The 21868-nt window shown below is 42.3% G+C and overlaps 2 protein-coding genes across 2 annotated transcripts in view; both read left to right on the top strand.

The window, feature by feature from the left end:
- Positions 1-2606: 2606 nt before the first annotated feature.
- Positions 2607-11657, top strand: LOC147321738 (uncharacterized). Its single transcript, XM_086305885.1, has 4 exons — positions 2607-2761; positions 3747-4343; positions 5321-5918; positions 9008-11657. The coding sequence occupies exons 1-3, from the start codon at positions 2744-2746 to the stop codon at positions 5351-5353; spliced, it is 648 nt and encodes a 215-aa protein (XP_086162011.1). The 5' UTR covers positions 2607-2743; the 3' UTR covers positions 5354-5918; positions 9008-11657.
- An 8444-nt stretch (positions 11658-20101) lies between these two features.
- Positions 20102-21868, top strand: part of LOC147321737 (uncharacterized) — a 32611-nt gene continuing 30844 nt past the window's right edge. The window contains exon 1 of the mRNA XM_086305855.1: positions 20102-20690. Within this exon, the coding sequence (XP_086161981.1) occupies positions 20673-20690 (18 nt within the window). The 5' untranslated portion in view covers positions 20102-20672. The remainder of the gene's footprint in view (positions 20691-21868) is intronic.

Genomic DNA, 21868 nt, shown 5'->3' with positions numbered 1-21868 from the left:
GCGGTAATGCACCATTTTGTTATTTGCCAACAATATAAAGAAGAAGAAGCATGCTCCGTGGTGACATGCCGTACGCAGTTTGCACAGACGGAGCTACTTTTTCATCCAAAGCGAGTAAACTAGTGAACTTAGAGGAGAAAACAAACTAAAGTATCGATCATAAACCACTACCAGCGTTTGGATCGGTATCTGCATCGATCTGCCCACCCTTGTCTCCTGGATCGTAGCTGAGATCAGCGTGAACCACGTGGGTCTCTGCTCCCTGATCTGTTTCCTGTGTTTGGAAAGAGTTGCAGCTTCATCGCGGAGTTTCTCTCGGTTTGTGGGCTCATCTAAAGGTAAGCACCGAGCTAACTTTACTGTGAGTTCAGTTCATGTTGAGTTTAGCTCCTGAATGAGGTCTTCTGCTGCTCTCCTCGGTGTCTGTTCACAGTTTATTGTGAACACGTTGAGAGAAGAGTGAGAGAGTGTTTGGAGAAAAAAACAAACTAATCATTAGCTCAACATGCTACTGGTGTCAACCCAGCCTCCAGTTTGAGAATTACAGTCAAGTCAGCCTCCACCATGTTTTGTGTTTCCTTTGTATTCTAAGTATTACGGCAGGATGCGCGGACACCTAATTTCAAAGTAAAAGGTCGTGAAACCTGATTCCAAAGTAGAGACCAGCTTCGACTGAATTAACAAATTTGTCAAGAACATAAAAAATATTATTTAGTCTTTAGTCAGCTGCTGTGGATGAACACATGAGAGGAAGTGAACTCCTACAAAGTCTCATTTTAATGAGTGTGGCTGCTGTAAAGTGATGCACAGGAAGATGTTAACAAAAACTAATGAAACAGAGATGAAAGTAAACAGTGTTCATATTTGAAAGCACAGAGAATAAAATATATTGTGGTGGTTAATGTGCAGCTCTTTGTGATTTGGTGAAATCATGTTTTAATCATGTTGTGGATTGAATGTTGGGTTTTATTTTATTTTGTCTACAGAAGTTTTTCCCACTTGTGATCGTTCAGATTGATTTGTTGGGTTGACTTGAATCATGTGAAGGTTTAAAGCTGCACTTCCCCCAAAAAGAATAAAGTATAATCATGAAGAATGTAATAATGTCTTCCTGTGTCAAACACAGCTGCAGTCAAAGCAGGAAGGAAAGCACTGAAACCACTGATCAAAGCTCATTAATCAAAGACCATCAGTACTGTGGGAAATATAAATGTTGCAATATTTAAATAAGTGCCATATTAATCAAGAGGCGATAGAAGGTTTAAACTGGAAGTCATTTAAAGTAGTGTTTTGCTTGTAACTGCATACGTGCCTGCGCAGATTAGAACAGGATGTACTCAGGATTAGAGCAGGGCGATATGACCAAAAATATTTATCACGATATACATTTGAAAATTTGCGATAACGATATAACTGACAATATAATTGACACTAGACAAAATGCTTTACAACTCCACAACTTTATTAGTGCAAAAAAAACATCAATGTATTTTCACTTAAACAAGCAGCTGTTTTTTTTTTTTTTTTTATGTGCATTAAAGTTATATAAAAATGTAACAGTGCAAATTCCTCGCTGACAGTTTAACCAAAAGGCATTTCCAGTGGAAACTGGCCGACATATCCTCAGCATAACCATGTATAATATCCACAAAACTTAAAAAGAGGTTATACACACACAATACGGTAATATTATGTTGAAGCACAGTACGTATCACTCCGCGAGGCTCCTGCCTACGACAGCCGTATTGCTCCGACAATCCATCAAGCGGTGCGGCTTCGTAGCTTAGCAAAGTCGTACTGAAACATTTGACAGATTTTCGAGCACCGTATACATAAAATCGTTTCCAGGTCAGTAAACACAACCAGAATTCCTACATAAGGCACACGGGATTATAATGGACACTTGATTTTCAGAAAAATCAAAGGATTGATTTTAAGTGTGCCGTATTTTCCAAACAACACTGTAATAACGGCGGCCCGCTAGCATGCGCTACCAAAAATAGTGCTTTGTTGTGTATCTGACGGACGAAAGCTAAACCAGTTCCACACCACTGAAGTTGCAGCATTTTTACAAACCAATTCTGGTTCATCCATTTCATTTAACGATCCACTTTCGCTCTTCTCATTCTGCGTCGCCGCCATGTGCGTATGTAATCACAGGCACTGCGCACGCGCATTTTACCCATATTCTATCGCGATATTTCATTTTCCTATCGTTGCCCAAAATTACACCGGTATTACCGTGAACGGTATGATATGGCCCGGCCCTACTGAGGATGTGTCATATACGATCATGGGGCCTCACAACGAGAAACAGGAAACAGATGGGGATGAGAGAGTGTTGAAACCGTTAGTGAGGAACGAACATCAATACAATAAAAGGAGTTGCAGACAACTGTAACTCACCATCAAATAGGACTTTCTGGCCCTGTCATAGTAAAGGGCTGCTTAGAATATTAGAGCCAATGTCACAAAGTTCCTCCTGAAGTATAAGTGAGTGAGAGAGTTTCCTCACTTTGCAGCACAACACGTCTCACAAGATTTCTACAAGCAATCAGAGTGAAATTTGTACTTTGTGTTGTCAGATGAACATATGAGACACTTTGACTCTTCAGTGCAGTGTGGAGCCTAACAAAGATCTGTTTTGTGTCCCAGCTGATCAGCAGGAGGAGAAGAGTCTGACGGAGCAGCAGAGGAACATTTTCAGCCATCTGGACTCAGCTGAGTCACTACAGAGGAAACAATGAGCTCAACACAGAAGGTGAGGAAAATATCACAGTTTCACCAAATAATCAGTCACGTCTAAAACTCTCATCCTCCCAACCTGTTATATGACTGTGTTGTATTTTAGTATATATACAATCACACAGTTAGTTTGTCTCAGATTGTTTTGCAGCATCTTTCAGTTTATGAAAAAACATAATGTCACATGTACAGACCCAATATCTGATTTCAACACATGAGGACTTACATGTAAGCTTTAATCTGCAGTTGATCAAATCCCACTGAGCAGTCCTTCCCTTTAAATCTAACCTCTCTTCTTCCTCTCCTGTCCTGTGTGTCTTATCTTTCTCCATCTCTGAGTGAAGTTAGCTCTCTTTCTTTTCTCTCCCTGTGATGTACAGCAGCTGGACCTTTAGCCAGCAACACACTGTGAGACAAACTGCACACAAACAGTTTGTGTGTTTGCTGATGTTTGTTGATAGAAACGCTGCATTTGAAATTACCTGTTTGTTCAGGTGCTGTGCAAAAAAGAAAGAAGAACAACGTCTCACTTTAACTCCTGACTATGACTCACAGTTTTGCCTCTTTCATCTCTTTTTATGTTTCACACCCTGGTGATTAGTACACGATCAGGATTGTCTTTCATGTGTTACTTTTCAGGCTCAAATCAGTTTGATGTTTGATGCCCTTAGTGATGAAATAACTCCCCTCAAATTTCTCAAACCAAAAGTAAAAAGTCTGTTTTGAAAATATAATGAGTAGAAAGTCTTTTTTTCTGTGGGGAGTAAAAGTAAAGAAAAAATATTCTAGAGTGTTTGAACAGTCATGAATTATTTTTAACACCAGGTTGGATGTAATGTGTTAGAACTACCAGCAGGTGGGGATAAGAGACCTTTAAGGTGTTTGGTGTCACGCTCCACCTTCAGGTTTAAAACTAGTGTTAATGGAGGGAGTTTGAAGGTTGAGTTTGTTCCACGACTGCATTTCACTCACTGCCTCTGTTTGTATCTCTGTCACTGCAGGACCAACATGGAGCGAGAAGTCAGCGCTCTCAGGAGGCCGACAAACCTCACAGAAGAAAGGGAGAGAAAAAACACACCTGTGACGAGTGTGGGAAGGATTTTACTGAGAAGTGTTTACTAAAGCGTCATCAGGTCATCCACACTGGAGAGAGACCGTTCAGCTGTGACTTGTGTGGAAAGACTTTTTCCTGGAAGAGTGGCCTAAAAGCACACCAACTCATCCACAGTGGAGTTAAAGCGTACAGCTGTGATCAGTGTGGCAGAGCTTTTACTGACAGTAGCAGCTTACAGAGGCATCTAGTTACCCACTCTGGAATTAAGGCATACAGCTGTGACATTTGTGGAAAAACTTTCAGCCTGAAAGAAACTCGAAATACACACCTACGCATTCACACCAGACATTTTGTGTACTGCTGTGATCAGTGTGGCAAACAGTTTATAACCAACACGCAGTTACAACGCCACATGTTGACCCACTCGGAGGAGAGACCTTATAAATGTGACCTGTGTGAGAAGACTTTTAAATCTCCACATTACCTGAGACGACACCAACAGATCCACACCAGAAAGAGACTCTCGAAGCGCAGTTACTGTGAGGTATGTATTTTTATTTTTATCTTGTCATTTTAGCCTGACTGTTTGGAACAACTGTGCTCATTAAACTGTGTTAGCATGTTAGCAATTCTACTGCATGGAAAAGGCTGCATCTGAGGCGGCACAGTCAATCTCCCTCAGATTGTTTTGCAGCATGTTTCATAATCTGAAAGAAAAAACATAATGTCACATGTACAGACCCAATATCTGATTTCAACACATGAGGACTTACATGTAAGCTTTAATCTCCAGTTGATCAAATCCCACTGAGCAGTCCTTCCCTTTAAATCTAACCTCTCTTCTTCCTCTCCTGTCCTGTGTGTCTTATCTTTCTCCATCTCTGAGTGAAGTTAGCTCTCTTTCTTTTCTCTCCCTGTGATGTACAGCAGCTGGACCTTTAGCCAGCAACACACTGTGAGACAAACTGCACACAAACAGTTTGTGTGTTTGCTGATGTTTGTTGATAGAAACGCTGCATTTGAAATTACCTGTTTGTTCAGGTGCTGTGCAAAAAAGAAAGAAGAACAACGTCTCACTTTAACTCCTGACTATGACTCACAGTTTTGCCTCTTTCATCTCTTTTTATGTTTCATACCCTGGTGATTAGTACACGATCAGGATTGTCTTTCATGTGTTACTTTTCAGGCTCAAATCAGTTTGATGTTTGAAACCAAAAGTAAAAAGTCTGTTTTGAAAATGTAATGAGTAGAAAGTCTTTTTTTTCTGTGGGGAGTAAAAGTAAGGAAAACAAGGAAAAAATGATTTTAGAGTGTTTAAACAGTCATAAATTATTTTTAACACCAGGTTGGATGTAATGTGTTAGAACTACCAGCAGGTGGGGATAAGAGACCTTTAAGGTGTTCGGTGCCACACTCCACCTTCAGGTTTAAAGCTAGTGTTAATGGAGGGAGTTTGAAGGTTGAGTTTGTTCCATGACTGCATTTCACTCACTGCCTCTGTTTGTATCTCTGTCACTGCAGGACCAACATGGAGCGAGAAGTCAGCGCTCTTAGGAGGCCGACAAACCTCACAGAAGAAAGGGAGAGAAAACATACACCTGTGACGAGTGTGGGAAGGGTTTTATTTCCAAATGTCACCTGAAACTTCATCAGGTCATCCACACTGGAGAGAAACCGTTCAGCTGTGACTTGTGTGGAAAGAGTTTTTCCAGGAAGGATTCCCTAAAAAAACCACCAACTCATCCACAGTGGAGTTAAAGCGTACAGCTGTGATCAGTGTGGAAGAGCTTTTACTCAAAGTGGCCACCTACAGAGTCATCTAGTTACCCACTCTGGAATTAAGGCATACAGCTGTGACATCTGTGGGAAAACCTTCAGCCGGTTAGGGAACCGAAATACACACCTACGCATTCACACCGGACATGATGTGTACTGCTGTGATCAGTGTAGCAAACAGTTTATAACCAACAAGCAGTTACAACGCCACATGTTTACCCACACTGAGGAGAGACCTTATAAATGTGACCTGTGTGAGAAGACTTTTAAAGCTCCACATTTCCTGAGACTACACCAACAGATCCACACTAGAAAGAGACTCTCCAAGTGCAGTTACTCTGAGGTATGTATTTATATTTTTATCTTGTCATTTTAGCCTGACTGTTTGGAACAACTCTGCTCATTAAACTGTCTCAGCTAGAGGTGGGTTTTGATAATCAATTTACTGATTAAAATCAATTCTGGCTTGGATAACGTGACATCAATTCATTAAAATCCTGAATCGATTTTTTTAATATAATTTTATTTTGCTCGAAAAGCCCCGAATCTCAGTTGAAACCTTACAAAATTTTGACAACCACCAAACAGTAAATGAGAGCAGGTACACGGATTCTGCACAAAGACGTAAACACAAAGCGCCGACCCGCGGATCAGAATCAGTGAGTTGTCGCCCTTCTCACCTGACAGCACGGACACGGTCGGGGCTGAAAGCTTTTTTTTTTTTTTTTGCCTGTCCCATTTGGTTCTTTAGCCATCAGAATTGTTGTCTGAAGACCAACAAGGATACCCAGTGGATTTACTTTGCCAAATGGATCTTCGTGGCATTGCCGTATTGGTCCATTTGGTCGATCTTTGTTTTTATTATTTATTATATTTTATTTTCAGATGTTACAGACGGGACAGACATCAGTGAGGGATAGGAAAGGGAGAAAGAAAGAGGAAGGAAAGGAAAAACAGAAGGGGAGAGGGACAGTGAGAAAGGGGGGGAGAAAAAAAATAAAAATCTCCTGGATCACCTGTTGAGAGAAGAATAGAAAACAAGCAAAAAAAGACAAAAAAAACAAAGCAACATACTAAACACAACACCATCGCATTAATATAGCTAAGTGTAAACAGCAGTAAATACTAAATATTCAATGTTGTTGTGCAGCACGCAGGACAGATGTGCTTCGAAGTAGTAGCCAAGAAAGGTGTAATTTAAGTCTACGAGCAGTGAACACCCGTGTGCATACCTGTGTGGATCAGCGTGCTTGTATTCCAAAGGTTTCTCCATGTAACGATCTGCTAGGGAGTGTGGGGGGGGCCACAGCCCCGTCCTCCAGGGTATGAAGCAGGTATGGAGGAGATCAAAACTCCAGACATCCAGAGGCCCCCAGAACACAAGAAACCATGGAAGACCAACAGAGGGGCAGCCGCGCCACTGTCCCAGCAAGAGCTGAGGAGAGTCCCAGATGAGGGTTCACTCAGCAGCCGCGGAGCAGAAGCCAGGGGGAGTTGCAGTGACGCGCCCGTGAGCTCCGCCGGCAGCCAGCTGTGCCTGAGTGACCGAGCCCCAGGCCGAGAGGCCGGGGGCACCCCACCTCCGAAGTGGTCCAAGCGAGCCCCAGGTTCCAGGCCCCGATAAGCGGCCGCCAAGGAGTGAGCCGGTGTGTACCTGGGCGCCCACCCCCAGACACAAAGAACCACCAACGCACCGATGTCTGAGGGAGTCCGCCACTGGCAGGGGAAGTGGTGGTGGGTGGAGATATGCCTCCAAACCTTGGAGGGCCTGAGGTGTCCCCAGAGAGGTGGTGTCTGATACCCAACCTGACATATAGACACAGACATACAGGCACATACAGACACAAACATCCATTCCCCCCCTCATGCTCTCATATGCACTCACTCCACACTCAACCGACGTGCAGACAGACATAAAGAGATGCTGTACACACGATCACACTCCCCAAGCGTACTCTACAAACCGGGTCTAGGTACCCTTGCCCCTGGAGGGGGGAACTGCACCCAGACCCAGGTGGTGTTACCCTTTTCCCTGCGGTGGGGAGAGGCAGACCACCCCGACTCCGTAGCAGCAGGGAGGCCCCACACTCCAGACCGCAGTCGGACGGCCAACTCCTCCTCCTAGCCCTCCCGCTCCAGCAGGCCGCAGAGAATGGGGGTGGGAGAAGACTCCAAACCTCCCTCCACCCGCTCATTGTAGTGTTGATGCATGTGTGTTCTAAGGTGCAATTAAAACCCAGGAGGGCATGGAGCTACCTGCCAGAGAGCAGCAGGTAAGCGCATAGTCCCTCCTGATAGCCCTCAATGTCTAAGTGTATTTAAAATTGAGAGGTGGGCAACGACGCCAGGGGTGAGGTGTACACCCTGATGGTAATATGGACTCCGTGATTGTGCCCACCCCTAAGATCCTATATGTATGTGTAATGAGAGTGTGAATAATGTGAATGTCTAAGTTGTGGGATAAAATTGAGGCAGAGGCAGCCAGAAGGGGACGGGGGGGTAGCCTCCTCTGCACCCTGGTGACATACCCCTACTCCAAGGCCCTGCATGTGTGGGTGGTTGTGGTGGAGCGGGAAGAGGGAGGCAGCTGGAGATGGGGAGGGAAGGAAGGGAGGGGCAGGTAACCCCTCCCTGGGGCCAGCTCCCCCGCTGACCCCAGTAGGCACTCCCACACTCCGCGACCCGCTAGAGAAAGAGGGCCCAGGCCCATCCAGACCGGGGCCCAGTGCAGCAGCGCCTCCCGGCCCCACAGAGCCCGGGACAGTTCACCCAACCCCACCACAGAAAAAGCTGCACCCACCCCACCATCCACTCATCTTCCAGACTACATAAGACAGTAAACGCCCAGGCTGAGATCTTCCTCCACCTCTCCTGTATCTCCCCCTCCTGCAGAGAGAGTCCCTGAAGAGAGGAAAGCTCCTGCAGATGTGACCATCTCCCCCACCAGTTGAAGAGCCCCCCAGGTGGCTCGACGCACCGGCGGCACCCTGCTCCAGGGCTGGGCCCCCATGCACCCACCCGCCCACAACCCCGGCAAAACACCAACCAGGACCCAAGCCCCCGAGGCCCGGCCCGGGCCCCAGCCCGGAGACGGAGCGCCCCCAGAACCTCACGCCCATCCCGGACCCACCCAGGGGCAGCCAGGCCACCAGGTCAGTAACCCACGTCCGTCAGCACAGACCCTCCCCTAGCCCCGCTGCACGCAGCCGCGAGGAAACAGTCACCTGAGAGCCAACAGAGCCCCCAACCGGACATGACCGCTACCCCGGGTTGAGCCCCCCAAGGAAGATGCCTTGAAAAAGCAGCTCTGAGTGATTATTCAGATTTTCATTTCAGTTATGATTTTGTTTTTTATTCGCTCTTTATTTCAGGCGACGTTCAGGATAAAAATGGTGAAGGACTGACTTACACTGTCTTTGTGTCTTTGTTTAGAAGCAGAGCGACACAGATGGATCCAGTTCTCAACCCTGTCATCACTGTGTTGGTGGGAAAGATTTTCGTTGTGACCTCTGTGGAAAAAATTTCAGTCACCAATACACCCTAAAAACACATCAACGTAAACACACTGGAGACAAACTGAAATACTGCAAAGAATGTGGAAGAAGCTTCACCACATCAAGTGGATTAAAACGCCATGAACTCATTCACAGTGGGGTTAAAAAGCACATCTGTGACCAGTGTGGGTCATCTTTCATTACTGCAAGTGGGCTTAAAACACACAAGTCCACACAGGAGAGAAACCATACAAGTGCAGATACTGTGACAAAAGCTTCTCACAATCAGCTAATCGTAACTATCATGAACGGACACACATGGAAGGAAACTACAGCTGTGACCAGTGTGACAAGAGCTTCAGGAATCTCAGTTCATACTCCGAACACAAACGATCCCACGTTACTAATAAACTGTTTCACTGTTACCAATGTGCCAAAACATTCACCTCATTGTCTGCTCTGTGCAAACATCAGCGTGATCACTCAGGGCTGAAATCACTCCCATCACTGGATCACAGTGAATCTAAAGAGACAGAAAGATCCTCTTCTGCTTTCAGGGTCAGACTCAAAACCCTTGAGATCAGGCTCCACAGAGTTCAGAGTGAATCTCCTGTAAAGATCTGATGAGGCAACTATGAATGAAAATGGTTCTCTAGTCTCATTTTAAGCTTTCTAAACTGTTCTGCTTCAGTGTTCATGTCGAGTGGTTCGCTTTGTTCCAGCAGTTGGATGAAGAATTTTGAGCTGTGATTTCATTTCCTGTATTTCAGAGTAAAGGCTGAAGTGACAAATGGAAACATGTTTACAGTCAGTCAGATGAACTGTTTTCAGTGGCACAGATGGAGGTTTATCAGAGGAGGAGACTTGGCTGTTCTCCACTCACACTGAACAGGGTTCCTGCAGCTTATTAAAAATCTGACCTGAAAGTTATGAAAAATTTCCTTGTAACACTGAGTTACAGTAGGGGGCTGCTCCGTAATCCAGTTCAATAACACATCTCCTGACATTAAACATAAGCTTATTTAATAATGTGGATCCCTTTTGTCCAGATTTTTATTCAGAGGCAGCAACTGTGGTAAGAATTGACCCGGATCTTTACAGATCTTACAGTTTAGTATCAAGTTCATTTTCTTGTTGATGCAGAGCCAGAATTTAGATATTTTTAGACAATCCCATAAAAGATGCATGTAAGTTCCATCTGCTGTTTTACATTTGAGAAAAATTTGAAACATCTTTAAAATCTTGTATTTTTCCTTAAACTTGCTGTAGGTATTAAAACTTATGATTTTGTGTTTAAGATGTCGAAACAATTAATTTTGGGAATTCATTTTTTTAAAGTTGTGGTTTCATTTGCTCAGAGTTCATCAATGTTTTCCTGATGCAAGGTGGGATGGATCCATGCTTTTATGCTGTTTAAGACAAATTCTGAAAGCCGAACGTTGCAGAGATTGAGACCCATTAGACCAGGCAGCATTTTTCAATCTTCTATTGTCCTGAGCTGTGGCCTCAGTTTCACTGGAAGTTGAACCCAAGTACGGTGTCCAGCTGTGGACTGGTCCATGGACCCGCCTGTCCTCCAGGAACACAAGTACACATCCTGGACAGGGAGGAACGCCGGTTTGAGACCAGAGTCAAGGAGACCATTTACATGACAAGGGAAAGACTGAATCAAGGAAGGGTCCTAAGGGGACTTTTATTTCCTTTGCAACATCCATTTGAATTTCCATTTAAACACAGACAACAAGTAACTAGCCATAACCAGTACATAAAATGAAATACAACCCTCTAGTGGTGATAAGGACAGGGAAACAAGAAAAATGGCTCCTACACACCAGCTCCTAATTACATGAGGCAGAGGACATAGGCTGTGTCCCAATTAAGAGACTGTACGCTTGAAGTACGCATTTTAAGTGCAGTTACGTCACCGCCACGCGACGACGGCTGTCCCAATTCAAAGTGTACTTCAAATGCATACTCCAAATGCGCCGTCGATTTCCCCAAATATCAAGCGTGGTCCGGTGCACGCTTCGTGGTCCCATATATCCCACAATTCATAGCGCGGCGGTGGGTGTGGAGAAGTGTGCCGCAAAATACGGGAGAAGGGAGCGGCCGAAGAGGTTGTTTTTTTTTTTCCAAACTTCAATGAAATCATAAAGCGAACAGTCAGTCATTCCAGTTCAGTTTGTACAGTAGACATGCAAGGCAAATAAGAGTAACAATATACAGTACAATGAAATAAGAAGGATAAATAAATAAAGGGAAAAAAAAGAAAAAAAAGGGGGGAATGTGACAGACTTCATAACAACTTTGTACTTGAAAGTTGTGACAGCTCATTCGTTAAACATTTCTGAATGAATTTCAATCAATGATAAACCTTTTTTATTGGAAGTTAATTTAAGAGAGTTTGAGTAATATTCAATTTCAATCAAAAACAAATTAAATGATGGGGTTGAGTTTTGAAATTTACATTTATGTATGTGGAATTTCCCTAATAAGATGGAGCGGCCGAAGAATGAACTGTCAAAAGTACTGAATATGACGTCACTTATTTATGTGCGAATGTTTAATAATTAAAGTCAGTCATATATGCACAAACACAACAAGCTGAAAGTCAGTGATATATGTATATGTGTGTGTGTGTGTATATATATATATATATATATATATATATATATATATATATATATATATATATATATATATATATATATATAATAATCTGACAATACTATAATATTGGCCATATTATATTTACATTACCACAGTGAGATGGCTTTAGTCTCATGAACAACATTAACTAATTGTTATTTACTAACTAATCTTAAATGACTATTCAGCACAGAAATGAAGCCCAACAATCATGTTTTACAGTCCCGTGGTCTCAGCCTCAGATACTCAACTAATCAAAGTGATGTCATGACAAAAATGAATGACTAACAAAACATTGTACTCCTTCATTTCTGTCAAACAAAGCTGTATGTAACGTGTCTCGCGGTTAGTATTATGGTTGCTAGGCAACCTGAACAGCGCGACGAAGCGTATACCGTCCCATTTCACAAGCCTCTCACTTCCGCACTTCTCGTACTTATAGTACGCACCGTACGTAGTACGCGTAGTGCGCGTACTTCAAACGTGCAGTCTCTTAATTGGGACACAGCCATAGTAATTATTGAACTTAAAGGAGGCATAATAAATCATTATTAGTGATGCGTGGATCGATACTGAAATATTGATTCCTCAAATACCAGTAACTTATGTTCTAGAATCGATTCTCATATTAAAATATCGATATTTTAGTAATTTAGGGTAAATTTGTAGTTCATCATTAAGAGGAACACAGTGGAAAGAAAATAAAGAAATACCATTTGGATCGTCTACACTGGAAGGAACTACTTCCTCTTCCGCCTTTCATAGTCATGTTTGAAATACGGCTGTATAAATGTGTCGCAGAGCCTGGCGTGCGCACTCACAACAATGGCTGAGCATAACTGGGGTCATCTGCGGACGTATTTTATCTCCACAAACAGCCGAGACATGGTTTGCGATTCATGTGGTAAGAAAGTGAGGTGTCATGGCAGCTCCACTAACCTCGTCAAACACCTGAGAGTAAATCATATCGCAGGATATGATGAGTGTATGTTGAGGCGAACTGAAGTGGAGAGGACAGGTGCTGCTAGGGCAAGACAGACGTCTCTCGCGGAGTCCTTTAATGCTGCAGGCAGGCAAAGTGTTCAAATAGCGCACCACTTAAGTTTTTTTATTATATGATGACTTCTGCATTATTAAGTGATAAGAACAAGTAGTCTGATGTCCTGTAATCATGATGATGCTAAAATTGGAGATACAATAGAAGATACAATAAATAAAATAATTTTTTGTACAAAGTATCAGTATCGGTTCAGTATCATCGATACCAGCCTGAATTTTACTTGGTATCGAATCAGAAATGAAATCAGTGGTATCCCACATTACTAGTCATGATACATCTTTACAATATGCATAAGAGGGCAAACCATGTTTCATTTATAGGCAAGGCAAGTTTATTTATATAGCACAATTCCACAACAAGGTGATTCAAAGTGCTTTACAGAGACATTCAAAAACAAAAACAAATAAAAAGAATGATTTAAAATTGATTAAAAAACAGTCGATAAAATCAGAACAGTAGATAAAATCAGTAGTTAAAATGTAAGTATTGAAATTTAAGCTTAAAAGTGTGGATTTGGTGTTTTATTCAAATGCAGCTGAGAATAGGTGAGTCTTCAACCTGGATTTAAATAAACTGAGTGTTTCAGCTGATCTGAGGCTTTCTGGGAGTTTGTTCCAGATATAAGGAGCATAAAAGCTGAATGCAGCTTCTCCGTGTCTGGTTCTGACTCTGGGAACTGATAAAAAGCCGGATCCAGATGACCTGAGGGATCTGGAAGGTTCATACTGGGTCAGGAGGTCACTGATGTATTTTGGTCCTAAACCATTCAGAGCTTTATAGACCAGCATCAGGACTTTAAAGTCTATCCTCTGACGGACAGGCAGCCAGTGTAAAGACCTCAGAGCTGGACTGATGTGGTCCACTTTTTTGGTCCTAGTGAGGACTCGAGCAGCAGAGTTCTGAATGAGCTGTAGATGTCTGACTGAATTTTTTAGATAGATCTGTAAAGATGCTGTTACAGTAATCAAGCATACTAAAGATGAATGCATGGACTAATTTTTCCATGCACTGTTGGGACATTAGATCTTTTATCCTTGAAATATTCTTGAGGTGATAGTAAGCTGATTTTGTTATTGTCTTAATGTGTTTTCCTAAGTGTAGGGCTGCATCCATCACTACACCCAAATTTCTCGCCTGGTTTGTGGTTTTTAGATGTATAGATTGAAGTTCTCTGGTGACCTGTAATCGTTTTTCTTTGGCACCAAAGACTATTACCTCACTTTTGTTTTTGTTTAGCTGGAGAAAATTGTGGCACAACCAGTCATTAATTTCCTCAATGCATTTACCAAGAGCCTGTACAGGGCCTCAGTCTCCTGGTGACATTGTGATATATATTTGTGTGTCATCTGCATAGCTATGACAGTTTATTTTGTTGTGCTTTATAATCTGTGCCAGTGGGAGCATGTAAATGTTAAACAGAAGGGGTCCCAAGAGGGAACCTTGGGGAACTCCACATGTGATACTTGTCTGCTCAGATGTGAAGTTACCTATTGATACAAAGTATTTCCTGTTTTCTAAGTATGTTTTGAACCAGTTTAGTACAGTTCCTGAAAGACCTGCCCAGTTCTCCAGTCGTTTGAGTAATATGTTGTGGTCAACTGTATCAAATGCTGCACTGAGATCCAGTAAAACTAAGACTGACATTTTTCCACTGTCTGTATTCAGACATATGTCATTGAACACTTTGGTCAGAGCGGTTTCAGTGCTGTGGTTCTGTCTAAAACCTGACTGGAAGGCATCATAGCAGTTATTCTGTTTTAAGAAGTAACTGAGCTGTTGAGAAACTGCTTTTCAATGTTAGCCACCATTCTCCTGTCACTCACCACCTCTAGGTCCAGAGGGCATCCTAGAACAGAACTGAAAGTAGAGATAGTGTCTGTCTCCCGAATCCAAACTGGAAGCTGGTTCCACAGAAGAGGGGCCTGAAAACTGAAGGCTCTCCCTCCCATTCTACTTTTAAATACTCTAGGAACAACAAGTAAGCCTGCAGTGCGAGAGCAAAGTGCTCTAATAAGGTGATATGGTACTACAAGGTCATTAAGATAAGACGGGGCCTGATTATTTAAGACCTTGTATGTGAGGAGCAGAATTTTGAATTCATGCCAGTATATGACATCCCCTCATCTCATCTATCACTCTCCACTTGGTGTCCATTTGAGAACAAGGCACAACTTGCTATTGCAATTAACTATTATGTAATTATCCACACCTAACAACTCCTGCACTTAATCTATAATAAATTTCTGACAGCAGCAAAACATTCCAATTGTGCTTATTATTATTTTTATACTGGAATACCTCTCCAACAACTGGTCCATGTAGCAGAACGCTCGTAACCAGAGCGTTTTGCCATCAAGGGCAATCATTGGTTAATGGCGATCATGTGACTGATGCAAGTCAGATCCTTTTATTTAGCAAAAACTATGATTGATAGTTAAATATTATTTTTGAGGGGCACAGACAGGACTCCACAAGTACACACACATAAAAAAAAATGCCTCAACAAACGGGCACTTTGGGCTCCCATCAGGAAAGGGACGGGTGCTCAAGCCCCTTGCGCCCCCCCTCTGAACGTGCCTGGTAAAGATCTTACGTTTCCAGTGATTACAGAAGGGGCAGATGGTCTGTAGCGTCTCCTTCTCTGCCGACAGCGCTCCCTCCCAGCACGACACCCACGTTGTGTCCTTCTCAGCTTGCTGGGAATGTCGTGTTTGTCCACCGGCAGCTCTGCTGCGGGACGCAGCGGTAACAGCTGATACCTACACTAAACAAAGGATCCATATCCATGTGCCGGGTTCCCAAACACGGCCAACAAAAGTTGAAAAAAAAAACAGAGAAAGACAACCAAGACTAGCACAAAACGGTAGTCCATGACTGCAGAATCTAACAGCTGAAACTTTAGATACAAAAAAAAAATGGCAAAAGTAAAGAGGAGATAAGAAAGAAGCTGAGAATGAGCGGAGCTGCTGTAACAAGCTGCCACGCACGGGGGCGCCGGTGTTCAAAGTAGTTCCATGTGTCAGTTAGTAACTGTGCTGCAGCGTTTGGACTAGCTGCAGTCGGCTAACTGATGACAGACTAACACCAGAGTAAAGACTATTACATAAGTCGAGGTGAGATGAAATGAAGGCATGAATAGCTATCTCAAAGTCTCTAAAACAGAGAATTGGCTTCACTTTGCAAGTAGCTGAAGATGAAAGAAACTGGTCTTGATGACAGCATTAATATGTTTATCAAATGTTAGATTACTATCAAAGCTCACTCCTAGGTTCCTCCCAAGGGCTCTTTCAAAATAAATTCCTAAGGGCCCAAAGTCGTAGTGGTCACAGGGACCAAACACAATGATCTTTGTTTTCTGTTCGTTTAAACTGAGAACATTTAAAGCCATCCACACCTTAACATCCTCCAAACAATCCAGCAATCCCTTCAAAGGACTCACAGATTTATGTTTCAGTGGCAGGTAAATCCGTGAGTTGTCTGCATAACAATGGTGTGAGATGCCATGTTTTTTAAAAAATTGAGCGCATAGAGAGGATATAAATTGAAAAGAGAACTGTGCCAAGAATGGACCCCTGGGGAACCCCACAAAAAATTTAGGTTTTTGAGGACAATGTATCCCCTAATCTAGCAGAAGAGCATTCCAATGCTGACAGTTGAAATAGCTTTATTAACTATGGCGAGCCCTCCAGCCTGGCCAGTAGTTCATGGCGACTTCAGATATTCACAGCCTGGAGGGACAACATCCGAAAGCGAGCTTAACTCACCCAAGTTTAGCCAAGTTTCCGTCACCAGAAGAAGATTTAAGCGATGAGTGGTGAAGAAGTCGTTCAAAATAAAGGTTTTATCTTTTTTTAGCACCTCGCATTAACCAGAGTCAATCTAGCTAATACAGGGTTGCTGGCCAATTCCAATAGGTGCACCAATTCCAGGGATCGCCCGGAGATGAACAACTTCATGGGCAAATTTGTTCAGAAGAGCGTAAGGATTAGCCGTTGGTGAAGCAGCCATGCAATTTTTGAATTTTACCAATACACTGCCCTGTTGCCCTCGCCTTCTTTGACATTTCTTCCTGGTGGGATGGCATTGTGGATCGCACCGGAGGAACAGTGGTACAGTCTCGAACACAGGTGGGATATGAAAATCTTCACGTCCTTGGGCCAGTCGGAATTGCTCTACCTCAGTGGCTCTGATATTTAGTAGCGATTGGAAGTCATAAACCAGAAGTGTACAGACATTTTTGAAGAAAACAGATGTAAACAAAGCTAGCAAAAACAAAGCAGGTAACAGCTGACGGCAAGCAGCACACACAGGTGCCATCAAATATCTATCCCTAAATCCATCTACAATCTGGACACCACAGGTTCTGTACAGCATGAGGGTTAATAAATTGTACCCAAATCAATATGATGTGTAAATTGATTTATTCTTGTACCTCCATGCCACAGTGGCTGGATTCTTCACCCCAGTGAAGAGGTTATTGTTATTGCCTGATTTTAATAAATTGAGCCGTTTGCTCTTTGGTACCAAAGCATATCACAAAAAGGTTAATTCTAAAAATCTAAATCAGCTGTGTGTTAGCGGCAATACATGAAAAATCACAAGACCCACCATACAAGCGAGTCTACAAGCAGTTTTTACAAAGATTATATTAATTTTGTAAAAACCATATGCAAATGCCCAAAGTCTAACAACACAACCACTACAAAAATGTAACTTTTATACAACCAGATTTTCATATACTTAATTTAATAGTGTATTCCTCTCCAGCATTAACTCCTACTTCGTTTGGTATTCTTATGAGAAAAATTCTCCTGTATGACTCGCAGTGAATCCTCGGATATGGTGGGCCACAAAGGATACACCAGACCCATCCTTGAAATGTGTGGAAAAGTAGGACACGTTCGTCACCACATTCGGAGGACTCTTCGACTTTGAAAAGCCTTCATCGCATCACTGTGACATAATTGCCTACAAATACGGCATTTGAAGTATCAATCCCCTGAATTTGGACACAGTCTTCCTCTCCTGGTGCATGCTCACTTTTTTTTGACGTTTTGCAAATAAGGAGGTGGGGCATTGCCACCACTAACTAGTGTGGACCAGAATTCACTCTTACCAAATAATAAAAAATAGATGCTAAAAAAAAAAAACCCAACCAGACAGAAAGATGATAAATTCCCCTGGAGCCAAATATACTGATGCCACAGTAGATTTCACATTACATGAGAAGAAGAACAGGAATAGGGAATTTAATTTAAACTTACATACAGTACAGACTTACATTGATCAGTATTATAATTATGTACAAATATATACAGATGCATCAAAGAATACAGCCAGTCAAACCGGGGTAGCATTTGTGGTACCTGAAAAGGATCAATGGTGGACCGTCAGTACACACTGGAGAAATGCTTCCAGTACTGTCAGCTGTTCAGTGGGTAGAAGACATGTGACCGTTACAATCAGGCATTTGTTCAGACTGAAGCTCTTCATTGGCCAGTTTACAGTGTAGCCACTCAGAAAGTAGAGCAGATGTACTAACAGAGGTTCAGCAAACATTTAACGAAATACACATGATGGGACTTATAGTTGGCTTTTTATGGATTCCAGCTCACTATGGAGTCAGAGGAAATGAAACGACAGAGTTGTGAAGAAAGCCACAAAACATGGGGTTAACTGAACTGGCTTTTAACTTCTGTCAGACAGAGATAACGAGTATAATAAGGCAAGAAATAAAGGAAACATAACAAAAACAGTGGGAGGGAGAAAGAAATTTAAGGAGGGTAGGAGAAATGAGAAGCACAGGAAGGAGTAGGAGAGAGGAGGTGGTCATATCTGGAATAAGATTTGGACATATTGGTTTGATCACTACTATTGGTGACTGTCAAACCTTTGAGTCGCCGAGAAGCTGAATAGGGGGATAATGTTGACGCGCCTGCTGTTCAAAATGTAAGTTTACTGCAAAAGGGTTCAAGAAGTGAAAGTTTTTAAAACAGAGTATACATTGAGGGAGGATTCTGGTATCGACGTTTCACTCCACACCAGATGGTGGCGGTAATGCACCATTTTGGTGTTTGACAACCGCTAATAACCAATACAAAGAAGAAGAAGTCTGTTCCGGGATCACATGCTGGACACAGTTTACGCAGACGGAGTTACCGTTTCATCCTAAGCGAGTAAAATCCTGATTTTGGATGATAAAACAAACTAAAGTATCGATCATAAACCACTACCAGCGTTTGGATCGATATCTGCATCGATCTGCCCACCCTTGTCTCCTGGATCGTGGCTGAGATCAGCGTGAACCACGTGGGTCTCTGCTCCCTGATCTGTTTCCTGTGTTTGGAAAGAGTTGCAGCTTCATCGCGGAGTTTCTCTCGGTTTGTGGGCTCATCTAAAGGTAAGCACCGAGCTAACTTTACTGTGAGTTCAGTTCATGTTGAGTTTAGCTCCTGAATGAGGTCTTCTGCTGCTCTCCTCGGTGTCTGTTCACAGTTTATTGTGAACACGTTGAGAGAAGAGTGAGAGAGTGTTTGGAGAAAAACACCAGCTAATCATTAGCTCAGCATGCTGGGAGAAGTTGGAGCAGAAAAGTCTTTTCATTGTCCCTGCAGCTGTTTTTCTGCCTGCACCAAACCTCTACAGCCTCATTTCTATTTGAAGTGATAACAGGAAATGAATGAGAGCGATCTGCTGCAGTATCAGGGTCACAATAAACTTTATTGTCCAGCTGCTGTGGATGAACACATGAGAGGAAGTGAACTCCTACAAAGTCTCATTTTAATGAGTCTGGCTGCTGTAAAGTGATGCACAGGAAGATGTTAACAAAAACAATTGAAACGGAGATGAAAGTAAACAGTGTTCATATTTGAAAGCACAGAGAATAAAATATATTGTGTTGGTTAATGTGCAGCTCTTCGTGATTTGGGAGAATCATGTTTTTAATCATGTTGTGGATTGAATGTTGGGTTTTATTTCATTTTGTCTACAGAAGTTTTTCCCACTTGTGATCGTTCAGATTGATTTGTTGGGTTGACTTGAATCATGTGAAGGTTTAAAGCTGCACTTCCCCCAAAAAGAATAAAGTATAATCATGAAGAATGTAAAAATGTCTTCCTGTGTCAAACACAGCTGCAGTCAAAGCAGGAAGGAAAGCACTTAAACCACTGATCAATGACCATGATTACCATTCACAGTGAGTGAGTCGCTGCAATCACAGCATTTGATCAATGAGCTTTAATCATTGGTTGTTGGGGAATGGTGGAGGTGGTGGGACTGGGGGCCTGAAGGAGTTGAAAGTGTGGGGTGGGGGAGTGACAGGTCTGTCCCTGTTTGTGGAAACCACAGGAGGAGCTGTTCAGGCTGTTGCTGGGTGTGAATTGTTGATGGAGTCTTTAAACTTGTAGTTGCTGTTTTCCAGACTGAAGCAGAGTCGTTAGCTGAAAACTGGTTTTAGAGGTTCATTCAGGACACCTTCTCAGGCTCTTACAGCCTTACCTGTATCATAACAAAGTGTATAAACCCCAATCCACCTTTAACATGGTCCTTCTCCCAAACCTTCAAATAGGACTTTCTGGCCCTGTCATAGTAAAGGGCTGCTTAGAATATTAGAGCCAATGTCACAAAGTTCCTCCTGAAGTATAAGTGAGTGAGAGAGTTTCCTCACTTTGCAGCACAACACGTCTCACAAGATTTCTACAAGCAATCAGAGTGAAATTTGTACTTTGTGTTGTCAGATGAACATATGAGACACTTTGACTCTTCAGTGCAGTGTGGAGCCTAACAAAGATCTGTTTTGTGTCCCAGCTGATCAGCAGGAGGAGAAGAGTCTGACGGAGCAGCAGAGGAACATTTTCAGCCATCTGGGCTCAGCTGAGTCACTACAGAGGAAACAATGAGCTCAACACAGGAGGTGAGGAAAATATCGCAGTTTCACCAAATAATCAGTCACGTCTAAAACTCTCATCCTCCCAACCTGTTATATGACTGTGTTGTATATTATGTTGTTTTTTAGAGACCACAGCACATGTTAAAATAAGGAAGGTTTATTCATCAAAATTATTAATAATCAAATAGACAAAACATTTTTTTCATCATCCCCAAAAATACACGTTCAAAGCACCACAACAGCAGCCCAACATCAGACAGAAGCTCTCAGCTGAGCTCTGTAGAGTGGGCAATTATTATGAAACTCTATATTATAATTTGTAGATTCAAGCTGCTCTTCATATTTTTGGCCAGCAGATGTCACCAAAGAGGACTGTGTTGAAAAGCTTTGAGTAATGAACCTTTTTCAATACAAGCTTCAGTGTTTCAGAAAGCTTCATTTGGCCATCACTGATATAAATAATATTATAGAAATGATCAGAGGAGGCAAAAGTACATTTACTCTATACTTAAGTAGAAGTACAGATATTAGTGTTATAAATACTTCAGTAAAAGTATTCATTCAACTTCTTTACTTAAGTAACAGTGAAAAAGTACAGGCTCTGAAATGTAATCAGAGTAAAAAACTAAAAGTAGCTCCTTGAAGAACTTTTTAACCACGTTTTTATCCAAAGTTAACTGAACCTTGTGCTTTATTAATGTAATAATAAAATAAGATTAGTAAATGAAGTACAAACTATTTATTTCTAATAAAGGTTCTCTGTTTGAATCAGTTAAGTAGAAAATGAAGGAAAATAAAACATATGTGTATTTTCTGTTACCTACATTGTAGAGGGTGACTTTGCCTCTAAACAGGAACATGAGCAGGGAAGAGGTTAAAGTGGGATTGAGCAGGTGGGAACCCTAAAATCAGCTGTAGTGGCTCAGCGTGGGGAAAAGAATCACAGCTCACAATAATTTCTGTTGAGAGCTCCAGTAGATTTTCTTAAAGTACAGGCTCTAGACTAACTTTTTGCCATGGGCGTACCGGTACGCCTAACTTTAAAAAGTTAGGCGTACCGGCACAAAAGTTAGGCGCATACAAATTATATAATAATTGATATAATATAATGTGTTTTTCTGGATACACTGTGCTTTTTCAGCTTTCAAAGATTGATGACACCATGTCAGAGCACTGGCTATGAATTTCAGAAGGATCAGGCC

Source organism: Aulonocara sp. 'chitande type north' Nkhata Bay, linkage group LG9 (assembly GCF_057382095.1).
Source record: "Aulonocara sp. 'chitande type north' Nkhata Bay isolate Kocher_YH1m ecotype deep benthic linkage group LG9, A_spYH_male_GT1.1, whole genome shotgun sequence".
Classification (NCBI taxonomy): domain Eukaryota; kingdom Metazoa; phylum Chordata; class Actinopteri; order Cichliformes; family Cichlidae; genus Aulonocara; species Aulonocara sp. 'chitande type north' Nkhata Bay.
The sequence above is the reverse complement of the archived record's forward strand: the minus strand, read 5'-3'. Positions and strand labels throughout refer to the sequence as shown.